Here is a 12,049-nt window from a genome sequence, read left to right as displayed (position 1 = left end):
AGTATTTTGTGAAGAAAATAATAGGTGGCCAGTATTTAAAGTAGTCGTGACCGACTCCAGTTATGCTAATTTACATGTAATGAGCAAATCTTGCAATATAAATACACCCTCCTAGAAAAATTACAAAACTAAGACATCCCAACAACACACTCCACAACCCACCCAATGAACTTTTATACCAGATAAATTCAAAAAATTCATCGCTAACCAACACAATATCAACATAATCGAACCATTGATACACCACTACAATAGAGAGTTTGCACCAAAGGCAAAGTTACCAGCTTTGCCACTTTTCGAACATCTGAAATCATTACCATAAAAATAATCATTACCTCCCAATAGTTTACAATAAGCTTCATGTGAAACAATACTGTATTTAACTGGCTGGAAGACTCCGGTCGATAGCCGTTTGATTGACAAATCAATAAATTTAATTTCTTTCTCTCCCTCCTAGAATATCTCCAGAAGTGTTTCGTCATATGTACAGGTTAGAAAGATTTTCCGGATTCATGCATAACTATTCATTTGTGTTGACATTTCATTGCATTTCATTAAATTTATTAGTAAACACGCTGAAGATAGAAATACAGGCAACTTCTTTCAAAGTAAAGATCTAATAGCTAGGTATTGAGGGTAGAGACTACCCTCCATATAGCTAGGGCTAACTTTGAAGCTGAATAATGGTTTCATCATTTTTCTGTTCATTCATTGAACCCGTTCGTGAATGACGGATGACTTCGCAAGAATATGTTTCAACTTTATACAGAAGTAAAAAACCGGGAGTTTCTTTATGAAAAGCATTATGAATTGAGAAATATGAACGAGATTGGGGAAAAATTCAAGACCCTTCACACGAAAAGTCCATTTATAATAATTTGTCGAAATTAGCTCCGAAAGTTACAAGTTTAGCTGGGTCCAGAGAAGAAAGAAAAGAATTATTCCTTCAATACTAAGTTTTCCGAACTGATTCTGACACATACCATTTCGACATATATACCATTTCGTCCCCTTTGAAATGCAATTAATATTAAAAAAAAAAATGATATACCTCATGTAAGCAATGGATAAAACAGGCAAAGTAGACCGACCTCAGCGTCCTCTCCGATACTCAATATCCTCTGACCAAATCTCCACTGTAGTGTCATCAACAAATTGTATGGTCTTGACTTCAGGAACATAATCAGGCAGATCGTTAATATAAACTATAAATAAAGCAGGACCAAGTAAGTTTTTTGCAGAAGCAGTGTGAACATACGTAATGAGTAATTAAAACAGTATAATTATATACAATTATAACAACTCATGGTGTATATATAAAATAATAAATTAAGTGTATGAATAAAACAATAAATTATGTGTATATAGATAAAATCAATGTAAAGTTAAAATATACCAAAAAAATACAAACAAGCAACACATATGTAGAGAATTACTTCGGCAACTCATTCTTCGAATTCCAAATCCCACCAGAGAATTATAAGTATCTACGTAAAAATCCCACGCCATGGCACAAGAAATATGGAGTAAAAAACCCAAAATTATTGAATCCTATTTTCTCGGAAATTATCTAAAACTTTAGAAATCTATAAATGTGGAATAAGAAAATGCTCTTGATGATATACCCAAAAATGAAAATGTACCCAATAATGATGATAATAACCAGGACCGACGCTAGCCAAACTGGCTCCTTAGGCAAAACTTTAAAACTAACAAAAAATTAACTTTGACGAATTGCGTAAACTGAGCATCAAAAATGGCAACTTTTCTAAAGAATTCAATCAGTAGATAATGAATGAGACATATCCAACAACAAAAATTAGCATATGTAGTTTCGAAATAGTACAAAAACTTTTATTCTCGATAAAGGTGAAAGACGAATTTGCAAATTTTTTTTAAAGGTCTGCGAAAATTGAGGGAGATTTTTCATGTAAACTAATGCAGCTTTTTCTTCAGAAAGTTTCGATCTGTATGAGAATGAGTAGAAAAATTCTTACTATGCAGGAGTGCAGGAGGTTTGAAAGATTGGCATTTTGTGGGGATCTACCAGCAATAAGCCTACAATAGACATGAAAACTTGAACCTTCTTAGTCACTTTTATACGAAGAGTCTACTAACAGAACCTTTTTTCCCACTCAAAAATGACAAATTCATTGAAAGTTTGCATTTAAAAAAACGATAGTTCGCCTAATGTTTCGAAATGAAAAAATATTTGGTGCTTGTCAGTGGCTTCTGCTTAAAAAAGGGCCTGTAAATGGTTAAGGTTTCAGATCTGTAACTTCAAAGACAAAAAAGTTATGAGAACTTTTCGAAATCGTCAAAATTTAATTTTTTGCTAATAACTGAAAAACGGTTTTCACCGTTCTTTGTTCCTCTGAAAAAGAGCTCGAGAATGAGTCATCCGTTATCTTCTAGCTGCCATAGTTTTCGAGTTTCCCTCAGTAGACAAAGAATTTTGCCCACCCTGTATATGGTTTTACCCATCCTCATGAAAACGACAAGCTTTCTTCCAATTCCAAACGGCTCACAGCGGCATCTTCAAAGCAAGCGCATTATGTCGTAACTCAGATATGCCAAGATTGCCCCTTTCTATCCAATAGGAAGAAGGCGCACACGTGTTTTGAACTTCTATAGTTCGCAGGTGGTCATCTAGAGATATTGTAATATAAATTAATTAATTAATTAATAACGCACCAATTTTATTATCGAATCTGTATATATCAGAGTTTTATACGGAAAAGGGTCGAAAAAGGGTAGTCTGCAAGGGGTGCAAGTAAACTTTTTTACGGATTATGAATCCTGAATAGTTGACCATCATCTGAGTGAAAATCTCATCTTGAAACTGATAAAAACATAGAAGTTATGGTCAGCTGACTGCGCCGCTTTATATCGCGAATTCGGTGTTTTATACGGAAAAGGGTCGAAAAAGGGTAGTTTGCAAGGGGTGCAAGTAAAGTTTTTTACGGATTATGAATCCTGAATAGTCAACCTTCTTCTGAGTGAAAATCTCATCTTGAAACTGATAAAAACATAGAAGTTATGGTCAGCTGACTGCGCGCTCCCTAGCGCAAATTCGGTGTTTTATACGGAAAAGGGTCGAAAAAGGGTAGTCTCCAAGGGGTGCAAGAAAAGTTTTTTACGGATTATGAATCCTGAATAGTTGACCATCATCTGAGTGGAAATCTCATCTTGAAACTGATAAAAACATAGAAGTTATGGTCAGCTGACTGCGCGCTTCCTAGCGCAAATTCGGTGTTTTATACGGAAAAGGGTCGAAAAAGGGTAGTCTCCAAGGGGTGCAAGTAAAGTTTTTTACGGATTATGAATCCTGAATAGTCAACCTTCTTCTGAGTGAAAATCTCATCTTGAAACTGATAAAAACATAGAAGTTATGGTCAGCTGACTGCGCGCTCCCTAGCGCAAATTCGGTGTTTTATACGGAAAAGGGTCGAAAAAGGGTAGTTTGCAAGGGGTGCAAGTAAAGTTTTTTACGGATTATGAATCCTGAATAGTTGACCATCATCTGAGTGAAAATCTCATCTTGAAACTGATAAAAACATAGAAGTTATGGTCAGCTGACTGCGCCGCTTTATATCGCGAATTCGGTGTTTTATACGGAAAAGGGTCGAAAAAGGGTAGTCTCCAAGGGGTGCAAGTAAAGTTTTTTACGGATTATGAATCCTGAATAGTTGACCATCATCTGAGTGAAAATCTCATCTTGAAACTGATAAAAACATAGAAGGTATGGTCAGCTGACTGCGTCGCTTTATATCGCGAATTCGGTGTTTTATACGGAAAAGGGTCGAAAAAGGGTAGTCTCCAAGGGGTGCAAGTAAAGTTTTTTACGGATTATGAATCCTGAATAGTTGACCATCATCTGAGTGAAAATCTCATCTTGAAACTGATAAAAACATAGAAGTTATGGTCAGCTGACTGCGCGCTTCCTAGCGCAAATTTGGTGTTTTATACGGAAAAGGGTCGAAAAAGGGTAGTTTGCAAGGGGTGCAAGTAAAGTTTTTTACGGATTATGAATCCTGAATAGTCAACCTTCTTCTGAGTGAAAATCTCATCTTGAAACTGATAAAAATATAGAAGTTATGGTCAGCTGACTGCGCGCTTCCTAGCGCGAATTCGGTGTTTTATACGGAAAAGGGTCGAAAAAGGGTAGTTTGCAAGGGGTGCAAGTAAAGTTTTTTACGGATTATGAATCCTGAATAGTTGACCATCATCTGAGTGAAAATCTCATCTTGAAACTGATAAAAAGATAGAAGTTATGGTCAGCTGACTGCGTCGCTTTATATCGCGAATTCGGTGTTTTATACGGAAAAGGGTCGAAAAAGGGTAGTCTCCAAGGGGTGCAAGAAAAGTTTTTTACGGATTATGAATCCTGAATAGTTGACCATCATCTGAGTGAAAATCTCATCTTGAAACTGATAAAAATATAGAAGTTATGGTCAGCTGACTGCGCGCTTCCTAGCGCGAATTCGGTGTTTTATACGGAAAAGGGTCGAAAAAGGGTAGTTTGCAAGGGGTGCAAGAAAAGTTTTTTACGGATTATGAATCCTGAATAGTTGACCATCATCTGAGTGGAAATCTCATCTTGAAACTGATAAAAACATAGAAGTTATGGTCAGCTGACTGCGCGCTTCCTAGCGCAAATTCGGTGTTTTATACGGAAAAGGGTCGAAAAAGGGTAGTCTCCAAGGGGTGCAAGTAAAGTTTTTTACGGATTATGAATCCTGAATAGTCAACCTTCTTCTGAGTGAAAATCTCATCTTGAAACTGATAAAAACATAGAAGTTATGGTCAGCTGACTGCGTCGCTTTATATCGCGAATTCGGTGTTTTATACGGAAAAGGGTCGAAAAAGGGTAGTTTGCAAGGGGTGCAAGTAAAGTTTTTTACGGATTATGAATCCTGAATAGTTGACCATCATCTGAGTGAAAATCTCATCTTGAAACTGATAAAAAGATAGAAGTTATGGTCAGCTGACTGCGCCGCTTTATATCGCGAATTCGGTGTTTTATACGGAAAAGGGTCGAAAAAGGGTAGTCTCCAAGGGGTGCAAGTAAAGTTTTTTACGGATTATGAATCCTGAATAGTTGACCATCATCTGAGTGAAAATCTCATCTTGAAACTGATAAAAACATAGAAGTTATGGTCAGCTGACTGCGCGCTTCCTAGCGCAAATTCGGTGTTTTATACGGAAAAGGGTCGAAAAAGGGTAGTTTGCAAGGGGTGCAAGTAAAGTTTTTTACGGATTATGAATCCTGAATAGTCAACCTTCTTCTGAGTGAAAATCTCATCTTGAAACTGATAAAAACATAGAAGTTATGGTCAGCTGACTGCGCGCTCCCTAGCGCAAATTCGGTGTTTTATACGGAAAAGGGTCGAAAAAGGGTAGTCTCCAAAGGGTGCAAGAAAAGTTTTTTACGGATTATGAATCCTGAATAGTTGACCATCATCTGAGTGGAAATCTCATCTTGAAACTGATAAAAACATAGAAGTTATGGTCAGCTGACTGCGCGCTTCCTAGCGCAAATTCGGTGTTTTATACGGAAAAGGGTCGAAAAAGGGTAGTCTCCAAGGGGTGCAAGTAAAGTTTTTTACGGATTATGAATCCTGAATAGTCAACCTTCTTCTGAGTGAAAATCTCATCTTGAAACTGATAAAAACATAGAAGTTATGGTCAGCTGACTGCGTCGCTTTATATCGCGAATTCGGTGTTTTATACGGAAAAGGGTCGAAAAAGGGTAGTTTGCAAGGGGTGCAAGTAAAGTTTTTCACGGATTATGAATCCTGAATAGTTGACCATCATCTGAGTGAAAATCTCATCTTGAAACTGATAAAAACATAGAAGTTATGGTCAGCTGACTGCGCGCTTCCTAGCGCAAATTCGGTGTTTTATACGGAAAAGGGTCGAAAAAGGGTAGTTTGCAAGGGGTGCAAGTAAAGTTTTTTACGGATTATGAATCCTGAATAGTCAACCTTCATCTGAGTGAAAATCTCATCTTGAAACTGATAAAAACATAGAAGTTATGGTCAGCTGACTGCGCGCTTCCTAGCGCGAATTCGGTGTTTTATACGGAAAAGGGTCGAAAAAGGGTAGTTTGCAAGGGGTGCAAGTAAAGTTTTTTACGGATTATGAATCCTGAATAGTTGACCATCATCTGAGTGAAAATCTCATCTTGAAACTGATAAAAAGATAGAAGTTATGGTCAGCTGACTGCGCCGCTTTATATCGCGAATTCGGTGTTTTATACGGAAAAGGGTCGAAAAAGGGTAGTCTCCAAGGGGTGCAAGTAAAGTTTTTTACGGATTCTGAATCCTGAATAGTTGACTATCATCTGAGTGAAAATCTCATCTTGAAACTGATAAAAACATAGAAGTTATGGTCAGCTGACTGCGCGCTCCCTAGCGCAAATTCGGTGTTTTATACGGAAAAGGGTCGAAAAAGGGTAGTCTCCAAGGGGTGCAAGTAAAGTTTTTTACGGATTATGAATCCTGAATAGTCAACCTTCTTCTGAGTGAAAATCTCATCTTAAAACTGATAAAAAGATAGAAGTTATGGTCAGCTGACTGCGCCGCTTTATATCGCGAATTCGGTGTTTTATACGGAAAAGGGTCGAAAAAGGGTAGTTTGCAAGGGGTGCAACTAAAGTTTTTTACGGATTATGAATCCTGAATAGTTGACCATCATCTGAGTGAAAATCTCATCTTGAAACTGATAAAAACATAGAAGGTATGGTCAGCTGACTGCGCGCTTCCTAGCGCGAATTCGGTGTTTTATACGGAAAAGGGTCGAAAAAGGCTAGTTTGCAAGGGGTGCAAGTAAAGTTTTTTACGGATTATGAATCCTGAATAGTCAACCTTCTTCTGAGTGAAAATCTCATCTTGAAACTGATAAAAACATAGAAGTTATGGTCAGCTGACTGCGCCGCTTCCTAGCGCGAATTCGGTGTTTTATACGGAAAAGGGTCGAAAAAGGGTAGTTTGCAAGGGGTGCAAGTAAAGTTTTTTACGGATTATGAATCCTGAATAGTTGAGCATCATCTGAGTGAAAATCTCATCTTGAAACTGATAAAAACATAGAAGTTATGGTCAGCTGACTGCGTCGCTTTATATCGCGAATTCGGTGTTTTATACGGAAAAGGGTCGAAAAAGGGTAGTTTGCAAGGGGTGCAAGTAAAGTTTTTTACGGATTATGAATCCTGAATAGTTGACCATCATCTGAGTGAAAATCTCATCTTGAAACTGATAAAAACATAGAAGGTATGGTCAGCTGACTGCGTCGCTTTATATCGCGAATTCGGTGTTTTATACGGAAAAGGGTCGAAAAAGGGTAGTTTGCAAGGGGTGCAAGTAAAGTTTTTTACGGATTATGAATCCTGAATAGTCAACCTTCTTCTGAGTGAAAATCTCATCTTGAAACTGATAAAAATATAGAAGTTATGGTCAGCTGACTGCGCCGCTTTATATCGCGAATTCGGTGTTTTATACGGAAAAGGGTCGAAAAAGGGTAGTCTCCAACTGGTGCAAGTAAAGTTTTTTACGGATTATGAATCCTGAATAGTTGACCATCATCTGAGTGAAAATCTCATCTTGAAACTGATAAAAATATAGAAGTTATGGTCAGCTGACTGCGCGCTTCCTAGCGCGAATTCGGTGTTTTATACGGAAAAGGGTCGAAAAAGGGTAGTTTGCAAGGGGTGCAAGTAAAGTTTTTTACGGATTATGAATCCTGAATAGTTGACCATCATCTGAGTGAAAATCTCATCTTGAAACTGATAAAAAGATAGAAGTTATGGTCAGCTGACTGCGCCGCTTTCTATCGCGAATTCGGTGTTTTATACGGAAAAGGGTCGAAAAAGGGTAGTCTCCAAGGGGTGCAAGTAAAGTTTTTTACGGATTATGAATCCTGAATAGTTGACCATCATCTGAGTGAAAATCTCATCTTGAAACTGATAAAAAGATAGAAGTTATGGTCAGCTGACTGCGCCGCTTTATATCGCGAATTCGGTGTTTTATACGGAAAAGGGTCGAAAAAGGGTAGTCTCCAAGGGGTGCAAGAAAAGTTTTTTACGGATTATGAATCCTGAATAGTTGACCATCATCTGAGTGAAAATCTCATCTTGAAACTGATAAAAATATAGAAGTTATGGTCAGCTGACTGCGCGCTTCCTAGCGCGAATTCGGTGTTTTATACGGAAAAGGGTCGAAAAAGGGTAGTTTGCAAGGGGTGCAAGTAAAGTTTTTTACGGATTATGAATCCTGAATAGTTGACCATCATCTGAGTGAAAATCTCATCTTGAAACTGATAAAAAGATAGAAGTTATGGTCAGCTGACTGCGCCGCTTTATATCGCGAATTCGGTGTTTTATACGGAAAAGGGTCGAAAAAGGGTAGTTTGCAAGGGGTGCAAGTAAAGTTTTTTACGGATTATGAATCCTGAATAGTTGACCATCATCTGAGTGAAAATCTCATCTTGAAACTGATAAAAAGATAGAAGTTATGGTCAGCTGACTGCGCCGCTTTATATCGCGAATTCGGTGTTTTATACGGAAAAGGGTCGAAAAAGGGTAGTTTGCAAGGGGTGCAAGTAAAGTTTTTTACGGATTATGAATCCTGAATAGTTGACCATCATCTGAGTGAAAATCTCATCTTGAAACTGATAAAAAGATAGAAGTTATGGTCAGCTGACTGCGCCGCTTTATATCGCGAATTCGGTGTTTTATACGGAAAAGGGTCGAAAAAGGGTAGTTTGCAAGGGGTGCAAGTAAAGTTTTTTACGGATTATGAATCCTGAATAGTTGACCATCATCTGAGTCAAAATCTTATCTTGAAACTGATAAAAACATAGAAGTTATATAGATTAAACTTCGCGCCTAGACGATTTCAGTTCAATTGATCGAAAAATTATATCGAACAAATTCATTTTTCCAACGAATTGTTCGAATTATCAAATTTATATATGCCAAACATCAAATATTTATATTATTTCCACTACTAATCTCATTTCGTAATGCAGAAGCGATTTTTCGGCGAAAATAATAGTAGGGGTACGCCACTGGCGGCCGTCGCCGCTTCGGGTATCTTCGGGATTCTGTCAGCTAGAAATTGTCAGCCAACTTCACACCGCTTTAATATGACGTGTTTTGTTCTGTGGTTTTTCCTCAATGAAAATATTTATTATTCCAGTTCTAATTTGACAATTTAGAAAAAAAGTTGCATTATGAATTCTGATTGTGGACAACCGAATTCATTGGTACAATTATCAACACATCTCTCCCAAGACAGAGCATTTTCTGATAGCCATGGCCAATTGCTCTCTAATAGTTCAGCAGACCAATTGGTCGAGCAATTTTTACAAGAAACCAGGTCCTTGCCACAAACCTTTAGAATGGATGGTGAGATCCTTTTGTTATAAAAATTTCATTCAAATGATCATTACAATGTCTGCAGGTTTGATGAGGGAAATGCAAGAAATAGAATCACAAAAATTAGCATTGCCGCCTGTCCCTGCATCTGCAGTGAAAGAGCAAATTCAACAAGATAATGTATGGGCTAAACAATATATAGATGATGGAAAGACTTTCAATGTATGTTTTATAAACTGCACAAAGTTGCCAGATACATTTCATTTGGGTCATTTTTTTTTCAGCCCAATTTTGATCATAGTGAAATATGGGCCGAAATATCATCCCAAGAGAGAAATATTATTGGCCCTCACTCAGAATTGTTAAAATTTGATCAACAATTTGAATTGAACCAAAATAGAATAGAGGAGAGTGCCGAGGAATTATTAGGCAATGTTGATGATCCAAAATTCGTTTATTCAAAGGTAGAATCAACATCAAGATGGGACTTTCCCATAACCAAATTTCCTTACCCCACCTCTTTCCGAGATACCCTTAAAAGTTGGTGTCTAAAATAAGAAATACACCTCAAATGACACATTTATTACGTTAGTGTATTTTGAAAAAAATTGAAGAATTTATTTTAGATTACCGGGCCTGAGACCCGGTACTTTCACGTGTGAATAACTAAATTTATTCGATAGATAAGTCTTATTCTTAAGATAAGTAAAAATGCTGCCTTTTCACTTTCTGATAGTATTATTCATCGAATAAATCTGTCATTGAAACTTGTCATAGATCAAATGTTGGTACGTCAGTATTGGTTGAATTTTTTAGATTCTTGATGTATGGTTATTCTTTGTGTGATTTTCACAAAATATTTGCTTTCTGGTTGGAATTATGACAATTTCTACAATGCAGTGTCTTATTTTACATTATTCAGTGAAAAGTAGTATACCGTGTTTTCATAGAATTGTTATTCGTCAAATAATTTCATCTGAAAGCACGGAATTAAGGTATCCTTCAGATAGGAAATTATTTGGCAGATACTTATTTACATTGAATAAAATTTATTAGAAGGTGAAAGTACCGGGCCTAAAATGGATTTCCAGTGGCGTCATTTAGGAAGAACTACGTAGGGAGGGCCGCTAGGAAAAAAAATTATGGGAACTTGTCATCTTCATTTTTTATGTTCTATCTGAATCCGAGAGATTTCCCACATTTTCCGGGACACCCTGTATACAGGGTGTCTACTTTTAAAGTGGCCAAACTTCAAGGAGAGAACATACGAGTGATTTGCAACAAAAATGTCATGTAACACATGGTCGAAATGTCGACGGTGATGCTTTAATCTAACATTTCTTGATTTCACAAAATATTTCAAGTTTTTTCATAAACTCAATCATTTTTCAGTTTTCCTTGCAGCCTCATCAAATTTGACTACATATTCGGAAAGGGCAATGAATTTGCTACAAGAAAAACTCCTATTGCGGGCGTGGTAAGGAAATGAATTTCACGATTCTGAAGTGAACAAAATTAGTCCTATTTTTCCAATGGTTTTATGGATGAAAAATTAATAATTATGCACATGTTTTCTTTTCAGTAAAGAATACCTCATTTTTATGTACTTTCGAATGGCACATCAACTTTTGTGCTAGCTGCTTATCCTCTGCCATCATATCATGGCTAACAAGATCACAACGAAAAAGTCGGAAAATTCCGAACCTGAGTTTTCTCTATTTTGAAGCTCTTCTTCATGATTGAATCTTGATATAATTCTCATGGAAATTGTCAATTTATCTTGAATCAAAATATTAACAAAAAGAACTATCTCAATTTTAATAAAATAGATTTTATAAAGAAAAGAGAACTCTACTACTTATAACAATTGTTCAAAATGTCCACCTCCTTGTTCAATACATTTGACACATCGCTTTCTCACTGAATTCCGAAGTTCAAAGCGTTTCTGACGCATTTCTGCACAACATAATTTTATTCTGTCGATGAACTCCTCTCGAGTCTGAACGCAAATTTGATATACTTTCTCTTTCAAAGTAATCCAGACCTAAAAATCCAAAGGCGTAAGGTCGGGGCTCCTTGGTGGCCATCTTACCGGACCGTACCTTCCAATCCATTGCATCCCAAAATATTCATTCAATAGATCTCGTACATTACGACTATTATGTTCTGGGCAGCCATCCATTTGAAACCAGATATTTTGTCTGTTAGACAGGGGCATTTCATCCAATATGTCTTTTAAGTTGCAAATTAATCAAACCTGATTTCGTGAATGTGGCTTCATCAGTCCATAATATCCTATCGCCCCCCCCCCTCTCCTAACTTATTCAGGTACCACCTACAAAATGTAAGTCTGGTTTCAGCATCTACAGGTAACAGAGCCTGCACCTTTTTCAAATGATATGGATGTAACTTTTTTTTTTGAGTACTTTATGTACTGTGGAATGATGAATCCTCAATCTATAACCAATTCGACGAGTACTTGTTGTGGGGTCCTCCCAGACAGCTTGAAGTATAGCAGGTGCATGCTGACTTTGCTGACTATTTCGACCACCTTCTCAGAGTTGTAAATTCAGTGAGAAAACGATGTGTCAAATGTATTGAACAATGAGGTGGACATTTTGAACAATTTTTATAAGTAGAAGAGTTCTGTTTTCTTTTTTTTTATAAAATCTA

The 12,049-nt window shown here is 37.0% G+C and overlaps 1 protein-coding gene across 2 annotated transcripts in view; it reads left to right on the top strand.

Moving 5' to 3' along the window:
- Positions 1 to 9,151: 9,151 nt before the first annotated feature.
- Positions 9,152 to 12,049, top strand: part of LOC123313803 (peroxisomal targeting signal 1 receptor) — a 36,890-nt gene continuing 33,992 nt past the window's right edge. For both annotated transcript variants that reach the window (XM_044898829.1, XM_044898828.1), the window contains exons 1-3: positions 9,152 to 9,406; positions 9,462 to 9,598; positions 9,661 to 9,840. In XM_044898829.1, coding sequence (XP_044754764.1) covers positions 9,232 to 9,406; positions 9,462 to 9,598; positions 9,661 to 9,840 — 492 coding nt within the window. In that variant the 5' untranslated portion in view covers positions 9,152 to 9,231. The remainder of the gene's footprint in view (positions 9,407 to 9,461; positions 9,599 to 9,660; positions 9,841 to 12,049) is intronic.

Source organism: Coccinella septempunctata, chromosome 5, assembly GCF_907165205.1.
Source record: "Coccinella septempunctata chromosome 5, icCocSept1.1, whole genome shotgun sequence".
In the NCBI taxonomy this organism is placed as follows: domain Eukaryota; kingdom Metazoa; phylum Arthropoda; class Insecta; order Coleoptera; family Coccinellidae; genus Coccinella; species Coccinella septempunctata.
This window is presented reverse-complemented; position numbering and strand designations above follow the sequence as displayed.